Source organism: Ascaphus truei, unplaced genomic scaffold, assembly GCF_040206685.1.
Source record: "Ascaphus truei isolate aAscTru1 unplaced genomic scaffold, aAscTru1.hap1 HAP1_SCAFFOLD_2814, whole genome shotgun sequence".
In the NCBI taxonomy this organism is placed as follows: Eukaryota; Metazoa; Chordata; class Amphibia; order Anura; family Ascaphidae; genus Ascaphus; species Ascaphus truei.
Genome location: NW_027455766.1, coordinates 7,501 through 22,379, shown reverse-complemented (window position 1 = coordinate 22,379; position 14,879 = coordinate 7,501). Strand labels below are relative to the sequence as shown.

The 14,879-nt window shown below is 63.6% G+C and overlaps 1 protein-coding gene across 1 annotated transcript in view; it reads left to right on the top strand.

The window, feature by feature from the left end:
- Window positions 1–979: 979 nt before the first annotated feature.
- The window catches only part of CLCF1 (cardiotrophin like cytokine factor 1), a gene marked incomplete at its 5' end in the record, with an annotated part of 20,033 nt that continues 6,133 nt past the window's right edge, over window positions 980–14,879 (top strand). The window contains 1 exon segment of the mRNA XM_075582967.1: window positions 980–1,143. Coding sequence (XP_075439082.1) covers window positions 980–1,143 — 164 coding nt within the window.

The window sequence follows — 14,879 nt, the reverse complement described above, 5'->3', positions numbered from 1 at the left end:
TCAAGGTGTTGCAATGGCCCAGTCAAAGTCCAGACCTCAACCCGATTGAAATGCTGTGGCGGGACCTTAAGAGAGCTATGCATAAACAAATGCCCACAAACCTCAATGAACTGAAGCAACATTGTAAAGAAGAGTGGGCCAAAATTCCTCCCCAACGATGTGAGAGACTGATAAAGTCATTCAGAAAACGATTACTTCCAGTTATTGCTGCTAAAGGTGGTTCTACGAGCTATTGAATCATAAGGTGTACTTAGTTTTTCACACATGGCTTCTCCATTTTGGCTTTATCTTTGTTAAATAAAGCATGACACTGTGTAATATGTCATGTGTACACACACACACACACACACACACACACACACACACACACACACACACGGTGTAATATGTCATGTGTACACACACACACACACACACACACACGGTGTAATATGTCATGTGTATACACACACACACACACACACACGGTGTAATATGTCATTTGTTGTTGTTCATCTGAGGTTGTATTTACCTAATTTAAGACCTGCTAAGGAACAGATAATTGTTATTATTCCCTGATATGTAAAACCATAGAACTCAGAGGGTGTACTTTCTTTTTCACATGACTGTATATGGTGCTGTATTTATGTGTATGTATATATATATATATATATATATATATATATATATATATATATATATATATAGCGCTGGCAGTGTATACGGTGCTGTGTTTATGTGTGTTTAGTGCTGGCAGTGTATACGGTGCTGTATTTATGTGTATATAACGCTGTAAAAATTGTACTCACAGTCTTTCTCCCTCTCCTATTTCCTTTCTCTCTTGCTTTCTGCCTCCCTCCCTCCACACTCTCTCCCCCCAAACTCCCCCTCCCCCCCAACTCCCCTTCCCCCCACTCTTTCCCTCCCCCCGCTCTCTCCCCCACTCTCTCTCCCCCCCTTCCCCACTCTCTGTGTCTCCCCCCCCGCTCTCTCTGTGAAGGGGGCTCTTACAGGGTCCTGTGTGCCTTGCTCGTGTCTCTCCTGCACGCAGTCTCTCTTGACGCTCTAAATGTGACAGACCCTCTCGCTCGGAGCTCTATTCAGAAAAGCTACGATCTTACAAAGTACCTGGAACACCAACTGCACTCTCTGGCCGGACCGTACGTGAGTATAACGCCTGCGCTGGCTGTCCCATCCCCCCCCCCCTCACAACCTGCGCTGGCTGTCCCACCTCCCCCCCCCTCCTCACTACCTGTGCTGGCTGTCCCATCCCCCCCCCCTCACTACCTGCGCTAGCTGTCCCACCTCCCCCCCCTCACTACCTGCTCTGTCTGTCCCACCTCCCCCCCCTCACTACCTGCTCTGTCTGTCCCACCTCCCCCCCCTCACTATCTGCTCTGTCTGTCCCACCTCCCCCCCCCTCACTACCTGCGCTGGCTGTCGCACCTCCCCCCCATCACTACCTGCGCTAGCTGTCCCACCTCCCCCCCTCACTACCTGCGCTGGCTGTCCCACCTCCCCCCCCTCACTACCTGCGCTGGCTGTCCCACCTCCCCCCCCTCACTACCTGCGCTGGCTGTCCCACCTCCCCCCCCTCACTACCTGCGTTGGCTGTCTCACCACCTCCCCCCCTCACTACCTGCGCTGGCTGTCCCACCTCCCTCCCACCTCACTACCTGCGCTGGCTGTCCCACCACCTCCCCCCCCTCACTACCTGCGCTGGCTGTCCCACCTCCCTCCCCCCTCACTACCTGCGCTGGCTGTCCCACCCCCCCCTCACTACCTGCGCTGGCTGTCCCACCACCTCCCTCCCACCTCACTACCTGCGCTGGCTGTCCCACCTCCCTCCCCCCCTCACTACCTGCGCTGGCTGTCCCACCCCCCCCTCACTACCTGCGCTGGCTGTCCCACCCCCCCCTCACTACCTGCACTGGCTGTCTCACCCCCCCTTCACTACCTGCGCTGGCTGTCCCACCTCCCTCCCCCCTCACTACCTGCGCTGGCTGTCCCACCCCCCCCCCCCTCACTACCTGCGCTGGCTGTCCCACCCCCCCCTCACTACCTGCGCTGGCTGTCTCACCCCCCCTTCACTACCTGCGCTGGCTGTCTCACCTCCCCCCCCCTCACTACCTGCGCTGGCTGTCCCACCTCCCTCCCCCCTCACTACCTGCGCTGGCTGTCCCACCCCCCCCCCCTCACTACCTGCGCTGGCTGTCTCACCCCCCCCCTCACTACCTGCGCTGGCTGTCTCACCTCCCCCCCCCCCCCCCTCACTACCTGCGCTGGCTGTCTCACCCCCCCCCTCACTACCTGCACTGGCTGTCCCACCCCCCCCCCTCACTACCTGCGCTGGCTGTCCCACCACCTCCCCCCCTTCACTACCTGCGCTGGCTGTCTCACCCCCCCCCTCACTACCTGCGCTGGCTGTCCCACCACCTCCCTCCCCCCTCACTACCTGCGCTGGCTGTCCTACCACCCCCCCCCCTCACTACCTGCGCTGGCTGTCCTACCACCCCCCTCCCCCCCTCACTACCTGCGCTGGCTGTCCTACCACCCCCCCCCCCTCACTACCTGCGCTGGCTGTCCTACCACCCCCCCCCCTCACTACCTGCTCTGGCTGTCTAACCACCTCCCCCCCCCCTCACTACCTGCGCTGGCTGTCTCACCTCCCCCCCCCCCTCACTACCTGCGCTGGCTGTCCCACCCCCCCCCCCCCCCTCACTACCTGCGCTGGCTGTCCCACCACCTCCCCCCCCTCACTACCTGCGCTGGCTGTCCCACCCCCCCCCCCCCCCTCACTACCTGCGCTGGCTGTCCCACCACCTCCCCCCCCTCACTACCTGCGCTGGCTGTCCCACCACCTCCCCCCCCTCACTACCTGCGCTGGCTGTCCCACCCCCCCCCCCCCCTCACTACCTGCACTGGCTGTCCCACCTCCCCCCCTCACTACCTGCGCTGGCTGTCCCACCACCTCCCCCCCCCTCACTACCTGCGCTGGCTGTCCCACCTCCCCCCCTCACTACCTGCGCTGGCTGTCCCACCACCTCCCCCTCACTACCTGCTCTGGCTGTCTCACTCCCCCCCCCTCACTACCTGCGCTGGCTGTCTCACCCCCCCCCTCACTACCTGCGCTGGCTGTCCCACCTCCCCCCCCTCACTACCTGCGCTGGCTGTCCCACCTCCCCCCCTCACTACCTGCGCTGGCTGTCCCCCCCTCACTACCTGCGCTGGCTGTCCCACCTCCCCCCCTCACTACCTGCGCTGACTGTCCCACCACCTCCCCCCCCCTCACTACCTGCGCTGGCTGTCCCACCACCTCCCCCCCCTCACTACCTGCGCTGGCTGTATCACCCCCCCCCTCACTACCTGCGCTGGCTGTCCCACCACCTCCCCCCCTCACTACCTGCGCTGGCTGTCCCACCACCTCCCCCCCTCACTACCTGCGCTGGCTGTCCCACCTCCCCCCCCTCACTACCTGCGCTGGCTGTCCCACCTCCCCCCCCTCACTACCTGCGTTGGCTGTCTCACCCCCCCCCCCCCTCACTACCTGCGCTGGCTGTCCCACCACCCCCCCCCCTCACTACCTGCTCTGGCTGTCCCACCACCTCCCCCCCCTCACTACCTGCACTGGCTGTCTCACCCCCCCCCCCCCCTCACTACCTGCGCTGGCTGTCTCACCTCCCCCCCACTCACTACCTGCGCTGGCTGTCCCACCTCCCTCCCCCCCCTCACTACCTGCACTGGCTGTCCCACCACCTCCCCCCCCCCTCACTACCTGCGCTGGCTGTCCCCCCCCCTCCCCCCCCTCACTAGCTGCGCTGGCTGTCCCACCACCCCCCCCCCCCTCACTACCTGCTCTGGCTGTCCCACCACCTCCCCCCCCTCACTACCTGCACTGGCTGTCTCACCCCCCCCCCTCACTACCTGCGCTGGCTGTCCCACCACCTCCCCCCCCTCACTACCTGCGCTGGCTGTCCCACCTCCCTCCCCCCCCCTCACTACCTGCGCTGGCTGTCCCCCCGCCCTCCCCCCCCCCTCACTAGCTGCGCTGGCTGTCCCACCACCTCCCCCCCCCTCACTACCTACGCTGGCTGTCCCACCACCTCCCCCCCCCTCACTACCTACGCTGGCTGTCTCACCTCCCCCCCTCACTACCTGCACTGGCTGTCCCACCTCCCCCCCTCACTACCTGCGTTGGCTGTCCCACCTCCCCCCCTCACTACCTGCGCTGGCTGTCCCACCTCCCCCCCCTCACTACCTGCGCTGGCTGTCCCACCTCCCCCCCCTCACTACCTGCGCTGGCTGTCCCACCTCCCCCCCCTCACTACCTGCGCTGGCTGTCCCACCTCCCCCCCACTCACTACCTGCGCTGGCTGTCCCACCTCCCCCCCCTCACTACCTGCGTTGGCTGTCCCACCTCCCCCCCCTCACTACCTGCGCTGGCTGTCTCACCTCCCCCCCTCACTACCTGCGCTGGCTGTCCCACCTCCCCCCCCTCACTACCTGCGTTGGCTGTCCCACCTCCCCCCCCTCACTACCTGCGCTGGCTGTCTCACCTCCCCCCCTCACTACCTGCGCTGGCTGTCCCACCACCTCCCCCCCCCCTCACTACCTGCGCTGGCTGTCCCACCACCTCCCCCCCCTCACTACCTGCACTGGCTGTCTCACCTCCCCCCCACTCACTACCTGCGCTGGCTGTCCCCCCCCCTCACTACCTACGCTGGCTGTCCCACCACCCCCCCCCCCCTCACTACCTGCGCTGACTGTCCCCCCCCCCTCCCCCCCCTCACTACCTGCACTGGCTGTCTCACCTCCCCCCCTCACTACCTGCGCTGGCTGTCCCACCACCTCCCCCCCCCCTCACTACCTGCGCTGGCTGTCCCACCACCTCCCCCCCCCCTCACTACCTGCGCTGGCTGTCCCACCACCTCTCCCCCCCCTCACTACCTGCGCTGGCTGTCCCACCACCTCCCCCCCCCTCACGACCTGCGCTGGCTGTCCCACCTCTCCCCCCCCCTCACTACCTGCGTTGGCTGTCCCACCTCCCCCCCTCACTACCTGCGCTGGCTGTCCCACCTCCACCCCCTCACTACCTGCGTTGGCTGTCCCACCTCCCCCCCTCACTACCTGCACTGGCTGTCCCACCTCCACCCCCTCACTACCTGCGCTGGCTGTATCACCCCCCCCCCCTCACTACCTGCGCTGGCTGTCCCACCTCCCCCCCCCCCTCACTACCTGCGCTGGCTGTCCCACCTCCCCCCCCTCACTACCTGCGCTGGCTGTCCCACCACCTCCCCCCCTCACTACCTGCGCTGGCTGTCCCACCTCCCCCCCCCTCACTACCTGCGCTGGCTGTCCCACCTCCCTCCCCCCTCACTACCTGCGCTGGCTGTCCCACCACCCCTCCTCTCACTACCTGCGCTGGCTGTACCACCCCCCCCCCTCACTACCTGCGCTGGCTGTCTCACCTCCCCCCCCCCCCTCACTACCTGCGCTGGCTGTCCCACCACCTCCCCCCCCCTCACTACCTGCGCTGGCTGTCTCACCTCCCCCCCACTAACTACCTGCGCTGGCTGTCCCACCTCTCCCCCCCCCCTCACTACCTGCGCTGGCTGTCCCACCTCCCCTCCTCACTACCTGCGCTGGCTGTATCACCTCCCCCCCCTCACTACCTGCGCTGGCTGTCCCACCTCCCCCCCCTCACTACCTGCGCTGGCTGTCCCACCTCCCCCCCACTCACTACCTGTGCTGGCTGTCCCACCACCTCCCCCCCCTCACTACCTGCGCTGGCTGTCCCACCTCCCCCCCCTCACTACCTGCGCTGGCTGTCTCCACCCCCCCCCCCTCACTACCTGCGCTGGCTGTCTCACTTCCCCCCCACTCACTACCTGTGCAGGCTGTCCCCCACCCCCTCACTACCTACGCTAGCTGTCCCACCACCTCCCCCCCCCCTCACTACCAGCGCTGGCTGTCCCACCTCCCCCCCCCCCTCACTACCTGCGCTGGCTGTCCCACCTCCCCCCCCTCACTCCTTGCGCTGGCTGTCTCCCCCCCCTCACTACCTGCGCTGGCTGTCCCACCACCTCCCCACTCACTACCTGCGCTGACTGTCCCCCCCCCCCCTCACTACCTGCGCTGGCTGTCTCACCTCCCCCCCCTCACTACCTGCGCTGGTTGTCCCCCCCCCCTCACTACCTGTGCTGGCTGTCCCACCTCCCCCCCCTCACTCCTTGCGCTGGCTGTCCCACCCCCCCCCTCACTACCTGAGCTGGCTGTCCCACCACCTCCCCCCACCCTCACTACCTGCGCTGGCTGTCCCCCCCCCCTCACTACCTGCGCTGGCTGTCCCACCACCTCCCCACTCACTACCTGCGCTGACTGTCCCCCCCCCCCTCACTACCTGCGCTGGCTGTCTCACCTCCCCCCCCTCACTACCTGCGCTGGCTGTCCCACCCCCCCCTCACTACCTGCGCTGGCTGTCCCACCCCCCCCTCACTACCTGCGCTGGCTGTCCCACCCCCCCCTCACTACCTGCGCTGGTTGTCCCCCCCCCCCTCACTACCTGTGCTGGCTGTCCCACCTCCCCCCCCTCACTCCTTGCGCTGGCTGTCCCACCCCCCCCCCTCACTACCTGAGCTGGCTGTCCCACCACCTCCCCCCACCCTCACTACCTGCGCTGGCTGTCCCCCCCCCCCCTCACTACCTGCGCTGGCTGTCCCACCACCTCCCCACTCACTACCTGCGCTGACTGTCCCCCCCTCCCCTCACTACCTGCGCTGGCTGTCTCACCTCCCCCCCCCTCACTACCTGCGCTGGCTGTCCCACCCCCCCCTCACTACCTGCGCTGGCTGTCCCACCCCCCCCTCACTACCAGCGCTGGCTGTCCCACCTCCCCCCCCCTCACTACCTGCGCTGGCTGTCCCCCCCCCCTCTCACTACCTGCGCTGGCTGTCCCACCTCCCTCCCCCCTCACTACCTGCGCTGGCTGTCCCACCACCCCCCCTCTCACTACCTGCGCTGGCTGTCCCACCCCCCCCCTCACTACCTGCACTGGCTGTCTCATCCCCCCCCCCTCACTACCTGCGCTAGCTGTCCCACCACCTCCCCCCCTCACTACCTGCGCTGGCTGTCTCACCTCCCCCCCCTCACTACCTGCGCTGGCTGTCTCACCTCCCCCCCACTCACTACCTGCGCTGGCTGTCCCACCTCTCCCCCCCCTCACTACCTGCGTTGGCTGTCCCACCTCCCCCCCTCACTACCTGCGCTGGCTGTCCCCCCTCCCCTCCCTCACTACCTGCGCTGGCTGTCCCACCTCCCCCCCCTCACTAGCTGCGCTTGCTGTCCCACCACCTCCCCCCCCTCACTACCTGCGCTGGCTGTCCCACCTCCCCCCGCCTCACTACCTGCGCTGGCTGTCCCCCCCCCCCCCTCACTACCTGCGCTGGCTGTTTCACCTCCCCCCCCCTCACTACCTGCGCTGGTTGTCCCCCCCCCCTCACTACCTGCGCTGGCTGTCCCACCACCTTCCCCCCCCCCTCACGACCTGCGCTGGCTGTCCCACCACCTCCCCCCCCTCACTACCTGCGCTGGCTGTCCCACCACCTCCCCCCCCTCACTACCTGCGCTGGCTGTCCCACCTCCCCCCCCTCACTACCTGCGCTGGCTGTCCCCCCCCCTCACTACCTGCGCCGGCTGTCCCACCTCCCCCCCCCTCACTACCTGCACTGGCGGTCCCACCCCCCCCCCTCACTACCTGCGCTGGCTGCCCCACCACCTCCCCCCCCTACTACCTGTGCAGGCTGTCCCATCTCCCCCCCCCTCACTACCTGCGCTGGCTGTCCCACCCCCCCCTCACTACCTGCGCTGGCTGTCCCCCCCCCCTCACTACCTGCGCCGGCTGTCCCACCTCCCCCCCCCTCACTACCTGCACTGGCGGTCCCACCCCCCCCCCCTCACTACCTGCGCTGGCTGCCCCACCACCTCCCCCCCCTACTACCTGTGCAGGCTGTCCCATCTCCCCCCCCCTCACTACCTGCGCTGGCTGTCCCACCCCCCCCTCACTACCTGCGCTGGCTGTCCCACCCCCCCCTCACTACCTGCGCTGGCTGTCCCACCCCCCCCTCACTACCTGCGCTGGTTGTCCCCCCCCCCTCACTACCTGTGCTGGCTGTCCCACCTCCCCCCCCTCACTCCTTGCGCTGGCTGTCCCACCCCCCCCCTCACTACCTGAGCTGGCTGTCCCACCACCTCCCCCCACCCTCACTACCTGCGCTGGCTGTCCCCCCCCCCCCCTCACTACCTGCGCTGGCTGTCCCACCACCTCCCCACTCACTACCTGCGCTGACTGTCCCCCCCTCCCCTCACTACCTGCGCTGGCTGTCTCACCTCCCCCCCCCTCACTACCTGCGCTGGCTGTCCCACCCCCCCCTCACTACCTGCGCTGGCTGTCCCACCCCCCCCTCACTACCAGCGCTGGCTGTCCCACCTCCCCCCCCCTCACTACCTGCGCTGGCTGTCCCCCCCCCCCTCTCACTACCTGCGCTGGCTGTCCCACCTCCCTCCCCCCTCACTACCTGCGCTGGCTGTCCCACCACCCCCCCTCTCACTACCTGCGCTGGCTGTCCCACCCCCCCCCCTCACTACCTGCACTGGCTGTCTCATCCCCCCCCCCTCACTACCTGCGCTAGCTGTCCCACCACCTCCCCCCCTCACTACCTGCGCTGGCTGTCTCACCTCCCCCCCCTCACTACCTGCGCTGGCTGTCTCACCTCCCCCCCACTCACTACCTGCGCTGGCTGTCCCACCTCTCCCCCCCCTCACTACCTGCGTTGGCTGTCCCACCTCCCCCCCTCACTACCTGCGCTGGCTGTCCCCCCTCCCCTCCCTCACTACCTGCGCTGGCTGTCCCACCTCCCCCCCCTCACTAGCTGCGCTTGCTGTCCCACCACCTCCCCCCCCTCACTACCTGCGCTGGCTGTCCCACCTCCCCCCGCCTCACTACCTGCGCTGGCTGTCCCCCCCCCCCCCCTCACTACCTGCGCTGGCTGTTTCACCTCCCCCCCCCTCACTACCTGCGCTGGTTGTCCCCCCCCCCTCACTACCTGCGCTGGCTGTCCCACCACCTTCCCCCCCCCCTCACGACCTGCGCTGGCTGTCCCACCACCTCCCCCCCCTCACTACCTGCGCTGGCTGTCCCACCACCTCCCCCCCCTCACTACCTGCGCTGGCTGTCCCACCTCCCCCCCCTCACTACCTGCGCTGGCTGTCCCCCCCCCTCACTACCTGCGCCGGCTGTCCCACCTCCCCCCCCCTCACTACCTGCACTGGCGGTCCCACCCCCCCCCCCTCACTACCTGCGCTGGCTGCCCCACCACCTCCCCCCCTACTACCTGTGCAGGCTGTCCCATCTCCCCCCCCTCACTACCTGCGCTGGCTGTCCTACCACCTCCCCCCCTCACTACCTGCGCTGGCTGTCACACCACCTCCCCCCCCTCACTACCTGCGCTGGCTGTCCCACCCCCCCCTCACTACCTGCGCTGGCTGTCCCACCCCCCCCTCACTACCAGCGCTGGCTGTCCCACCTCCCCCCCCTCACTACCTGCGCTGGCTGTATCACCCCCCCCTCACTACCTGCACTGGCTGTCCCACCTCCCCCCCTCACAACCTGCACTGGCTGTCCCACCTCCCCCCCTCACAACCTGCACTTGCTGTCCCACCACCTCCCCAATCTCACTACCTGCGCTGGCTGTCCCACCACCTCCCCCCCCCCCTCACTACCTGCGCTGGCTGTCCCACCTCCCCCCCCTCACTACCTGCGCTGGCTGTCTCACCTCCCCCCCCCTCACTACCTGCGCTGGCTGTCCCACCACCTCCCCCCCCCTTACTACCTGCGCTTGCTCTCCCGCCACCTCCCCCCCCCCTCACTACATGCGCTGGCTGTCCCACCTCCCTCCCCCTCACTACCTGCGGTGGCTGTCCCACCACCTCCCCCCCCTCACTACCTGCGCTGGCTGTCCCACCACCTCCCCCCCCTCACTACCTGCGCTGGCTGTCCCACCTCCCCCCCCTCACTACCTGTGCTGGCTGTCCCACCACCTCCCCCCCCCCTCACAACCTGCACTGGCTGTCCCACCACCTCCCCCCCTCACTACCTGCAGGTGGGCACCTCCCTCCCCCCATCACTACCTGCAGGTGGGCACCTCCCTCCCCCCTCACTACCTGCAGGTGGGCACCTCCCTCCCCCCTCACTACCTGCAAGTGGGCACCTCCCTCCCCCCCTCACTACCTGCAGGTGGGCACCTCCCTCTCCCCCCTCACTACCTGCAGGTGGGCACCTCCCTCTCCCCCCTCACTACCTGCAGGTGGGCACCTCCCTCTCCCCCTCACTACCTGCAGGTGGGCACCTCCCTCTCCCCCCTCACTACCTATGGGTGGGCACCTCCCTCCCCCTCACTACCTGCAGGTGGGCACCTCCCTCCCCCTCTCATTACCTGCAGGTGGGCACCTCTCTCTCCCCCTCACTACCTGCAGGTGGGCACCTCCCTCTCCCCCTCACTACCTGCAGGGTGGCACCTCTCTCCCCCCCTCACTACCTGCAGGTGGGCACCTCCCTCCCTCACTACCTGCAGGTGGGCACCTCCCCCCCCTCACTACCTGCAGGTGGGCACCTCCCTCTCCCCCCTCACTACCTGCACGTCGGCACCTCCCTCTCCCCTCACTACCTGCAGGTGGGCACCTCCCCCTCACTACCTGCAGGTGGGCCCCTCCCTCCCCACCTCACTACCTGCAGGTGGGCCCATCCCCCTCCCCCCTCACTACCTGCACGTGGGCACCCCCCTCTCCCCCTCACTACCTGCAGGGGGGCACCTCCCTCCCCCCTCACTACCTGCAGGTGTGCCCCTCCCTCCCCCCTCACTACCTGCAGGTGGGCACCTCCCTCCCCCCTCACTACCTGCAGATGGGCACCTCCCTCTCCCCCTCACTACCTGCAGGTGGGCACCTCCCTCTCTCCCTCACTACCTGCAGGTGGGCACCTCCCTCTCCCCCCTCACTACCTGCAGGTGGGCACCTCCCTCCCCCCTCACTACCTGCAGGTGGGCCCCTCCCTCTCCCCCTCACTACCTGCAGGTGGGCACCTCCCTCCCCCCTCACTACCTGCAGGTGGGCACCTCCCTCTCCCCTCTCACTACCTGCAGGTGGGCACCTCTCTCTCCCCTTCACTACCTGCAGGTGGGCACCTCCCTCCCCCCTCACTACCTGCAGGTGGGCACCTCCCTCCCCCTCACTACCTGCAGGTGGGCACCTCCCTCTGCCCTCTCACTACCTGCAGGTGGGCACCTCACCTCCCTAGGAGGTAATAGGAGGAGTTATAGGGAGGGGTTATATGGAGCAATAGGAGGAGTTATAGATACCGGTTATATGGGGTAATAGGAGGAGTTATAGGGAGCGGTTATATGGGGTAATAGGAGGAGTTCTAGGGAGCGGGTATATGGAGGAATAGGAGGAATTATAAGGAGCGGTTATATGGGGTAATAGGAGCTAAGTTCAGAGGTACACAATGGAGTTTAAAGTGAAACTAAAATTAGGCTTTATTGCGCCTGTCCCTTTAACACAGCAAACTATTTAAATGAAGCAAAAGAAAACCTACTCCACTTTGGAGAATATCTACACATGTAGTCCAGCCCTCTCCAACTGGGTGGTTAGCTAAGCTAACTACCAGCCCCAAATATATATACAGATATATAGCAGTCCCATAAGAAAGTCTTATCTATCTCTTGTAGCTGTAGGGGGAAGCCTCTCTGCTCTCGTGGGTCAGCACCTTTGTGTACTACGGCAATGTCTGTCCAGGTTTTAGAGGTCTGGTCCCCTTGTCTTGCTATCAGCATACAGTCCAGTCCTCCTGCAGCTCAAGACATCTGTTCCTCTGGTCAGTCCAGTGTGGACTAAGGAAAAATCCGTCTGTCCTTCCTTGGTTCAGCCCCCAATTGTGAGACTAAGGAATCCCCTTCCTGTGTCTCAGAGCAGGCTATTTCTGAGAGAGCTGTGATTAGGCAGGTGGAGTTGGTTGATTGCACATCAACAATTAACCAGCACACTGCTGGATTAGAGGCAAGTTGCTTTAAAGAGATAAGTTCCTGTTACATACCTCCCTTGTTTGTGGGAACACTCGGGCTTACCATGGCCGAAGTCCATCCTTCCACTCTTAGGCCGCGTCCATACTCCTGCCTCTCATGCTGAGGCGCGCTCACACTGTGCCTGGCCAGCGCAAGCAGGAGCTTTGTCCTGTCCTGGCTGGCGAGGCAGTGAGCGCGCTTGTGAGGCGGGCGGGAGGTGGGGTGCAGGACGGGAGGCGGTACTTGGGACACTTCCCCCCCAACCCCCCCGAGCATAAACTCACCCACCCCGCTGGCAGGCAGTCTCTCCCCCATCCCCTTGGGACACTTCTTCTCCCCCTCCCCCACGAAACAACTCACCCCGCTCCCGTCCACATCTCTCCCCCTGCTCCACTCACCTCTCCTCATTGGCTGCTTTGGAGGTCACGTGAGCGGACTCAGCGCTCAATCTAAAATGTCACTGTCGGGTGAAAGTCAGCACGCTTCCGCACGCCTGCGGAAGCGTGCGCGAGCCCCTGCTAAAGCCGCTCTCATTGCGGCTGCAGGGGCTACTGTCGAGCGTCAGCGCGGGTCAGCGCCTAAGCGCTGACCATGCCTGTGGCCTTATTCGAGATATCTCTGTGACTTGAATGAGAGTGGATGGAGGAAGAGAACCCTCAGTCCCGCTTGGATTGGAGCCCTTTCTCCAGTTTATTCGTGTCTCCTCCCGAAGATGCTTGAGATCAGCACCCCTCAGTCGCTCGAGGAAGACTTTTTCCAAGTATCGTCTTATTACTGACTGCGTGGTCATGAGATTTCCCTCGCGTCGGGCGCTCCTTTTTTTGTAGGCAGATTGTATAGCGACAGTTGCAGAGCGTGTAAGAACAGCCCTGTGAGTTTTCCGCTCTTGAAGCTGTCTCTCTGCACTTTTTCCACTCCATGGTGTTGTCAGTTCAGCTTCTTTGGGATTAAGTTGCAATTCCACACCCACTTCCAGAGAATGTCCCATCTTTTCAGCTTCATCAGCTAAGGATTCTTCTGGTTTTGATTCAGCACGTGTACCTTCTTTTGTTGCCTGCTGGGTGGCTGAAGGTTTTGCTAGTGCTTGTTTAGGTGGTTCAGACTTTGCAACCTTGTTTTTCAGATGAGCGGTATTCCCAGCTCTCACTGTACCCTTGTCTTCATGGGTTTTAGTTGCTGTCTGATACGGACGCTTGGGCAGGGTTAATACCTTTTCCTGTAAAACTGTAATCTCATCCTCGAGAGATCCCTGTTTCTTGAGTGCATCCTGCAATTCTCCTCTCAGGGTCTTTATCTCTTCACTGTGCTTTCTCTGAGCTTGCTTCCACGTCTCCTTCATTATATTGTGGAGCACTGTGAATTTCATTGCTCGGGCTGCAGCTACTTGTCTCAGTTTCTGGACCTTCTTGTGCTCCCTTTTGTGCTGAGTCACCTGGGTTCTAAGCTTGACCTCTAGCGATGCTTTGGTGATGCTCAGGGTAGCTTTCAGTTTCTCATACTGCTTTGCGGGGACATACTGGGTCATCAGACGTTCCTGCAGCACTTGTATTTCTTTAACAGCCTGCAGATTGTCTACCTGCAGAGTTTGCTGCTTCTCCTCGGCCTTCTGGAGGTGTGTACGCAGACCTTGCGGTTGGTTCTGCAGTCGGTGCTCTGCAGCAAACTTCTCAGTTTCCAAAAGTCTATTTATTTCTTTAAGCTCGTGCAGCTTTTCATTCTTTCCATTGACGTGGTCTGTCAAATCAGAATGTTCTTCTTTCAGTCTTATATTTTTTCTTTTTCATCTCTGTAATATTCAGGGCCTCCTTGCATTCCTCTTCCATTTTCGCACCTCTGCTTGGAGACTGACTGTCTCCTGGTGTGAGACTTCTACCTCTAGGTTGAGGGTCTGAAGCTCCTTCTGAGAGACTTTGAGATCTGTATCAAGATTGACAATAGTTTCTTTAGAATTGTCCAGCTCCTCAGCGAGACTGTGAAGTTCCTTTTTGGAGACTTCCAGGTCTGTGCGGCAGCTGCCGATCTCGTGGTGTGAGGCATCCAGTGCTATGCGGAGAGCATGAACCTCATTCTGAGAGACTTCCACCTCTCTATGGCGATCGCGAACCTCCTGCTGAAAGACTGTAATCTCCTTCAGGGCCTCCTCATATTTCTGCTTCAGATTAGCCACCATTCTGTCAGATTAGCCACCATTCTGTCAGACGTGCTCTGTTTTTAGTGTTTGCAGTGGCGAGTGATGGGTGAGAGGGCGAGAGTCTTGAGATCCTCCAATTCAATCTTGGCTGAGAGGGTGAGATGGCGAGAGTCGGGTGAGAAGGCGAGAGTCGGGTGAGAAGGCGAGAGTCGGGTGAGAAGGCGAGAGTCGGGTGAGAGGGCGAGAGTCGGGTGAGAGGGCGAGAGTCGGGTGAGAGGGCGAGAGTCGGGTGAGAGGGCGAGAGTCTGGTGAGAGGGCGAGAGTCGGGTGAGAGGGCGAGAGTCGGGTGAGAGGGCGAGAGTCGGGTGAGAGGGCGAGAGTCGGGTGAGAGGGCGAGAGTCGGGTGAGAGGGCGAGAGTCGGGTGAGAGGGCGAGAGTCGGGTGAGAAGGCGAGAGTCGGGTGAGAGGGCGAGAGTCGGTTGAGAAGGCGAGAGTCGGTTGAGAAGGCGAGAGTCGGGTGAGAAGGCGAGAGTCGGGTGAGAAGGCGAGAGTCGGGTGAGAAGGCGAGAGTCGGGTGAGAAGGCGAGAGTCGGGTGAGAAGGCGAGAGTCGGGTGAGAAGGCGAGAGTCGGGTGAGAAGACGAGAGTCGGGTGAGA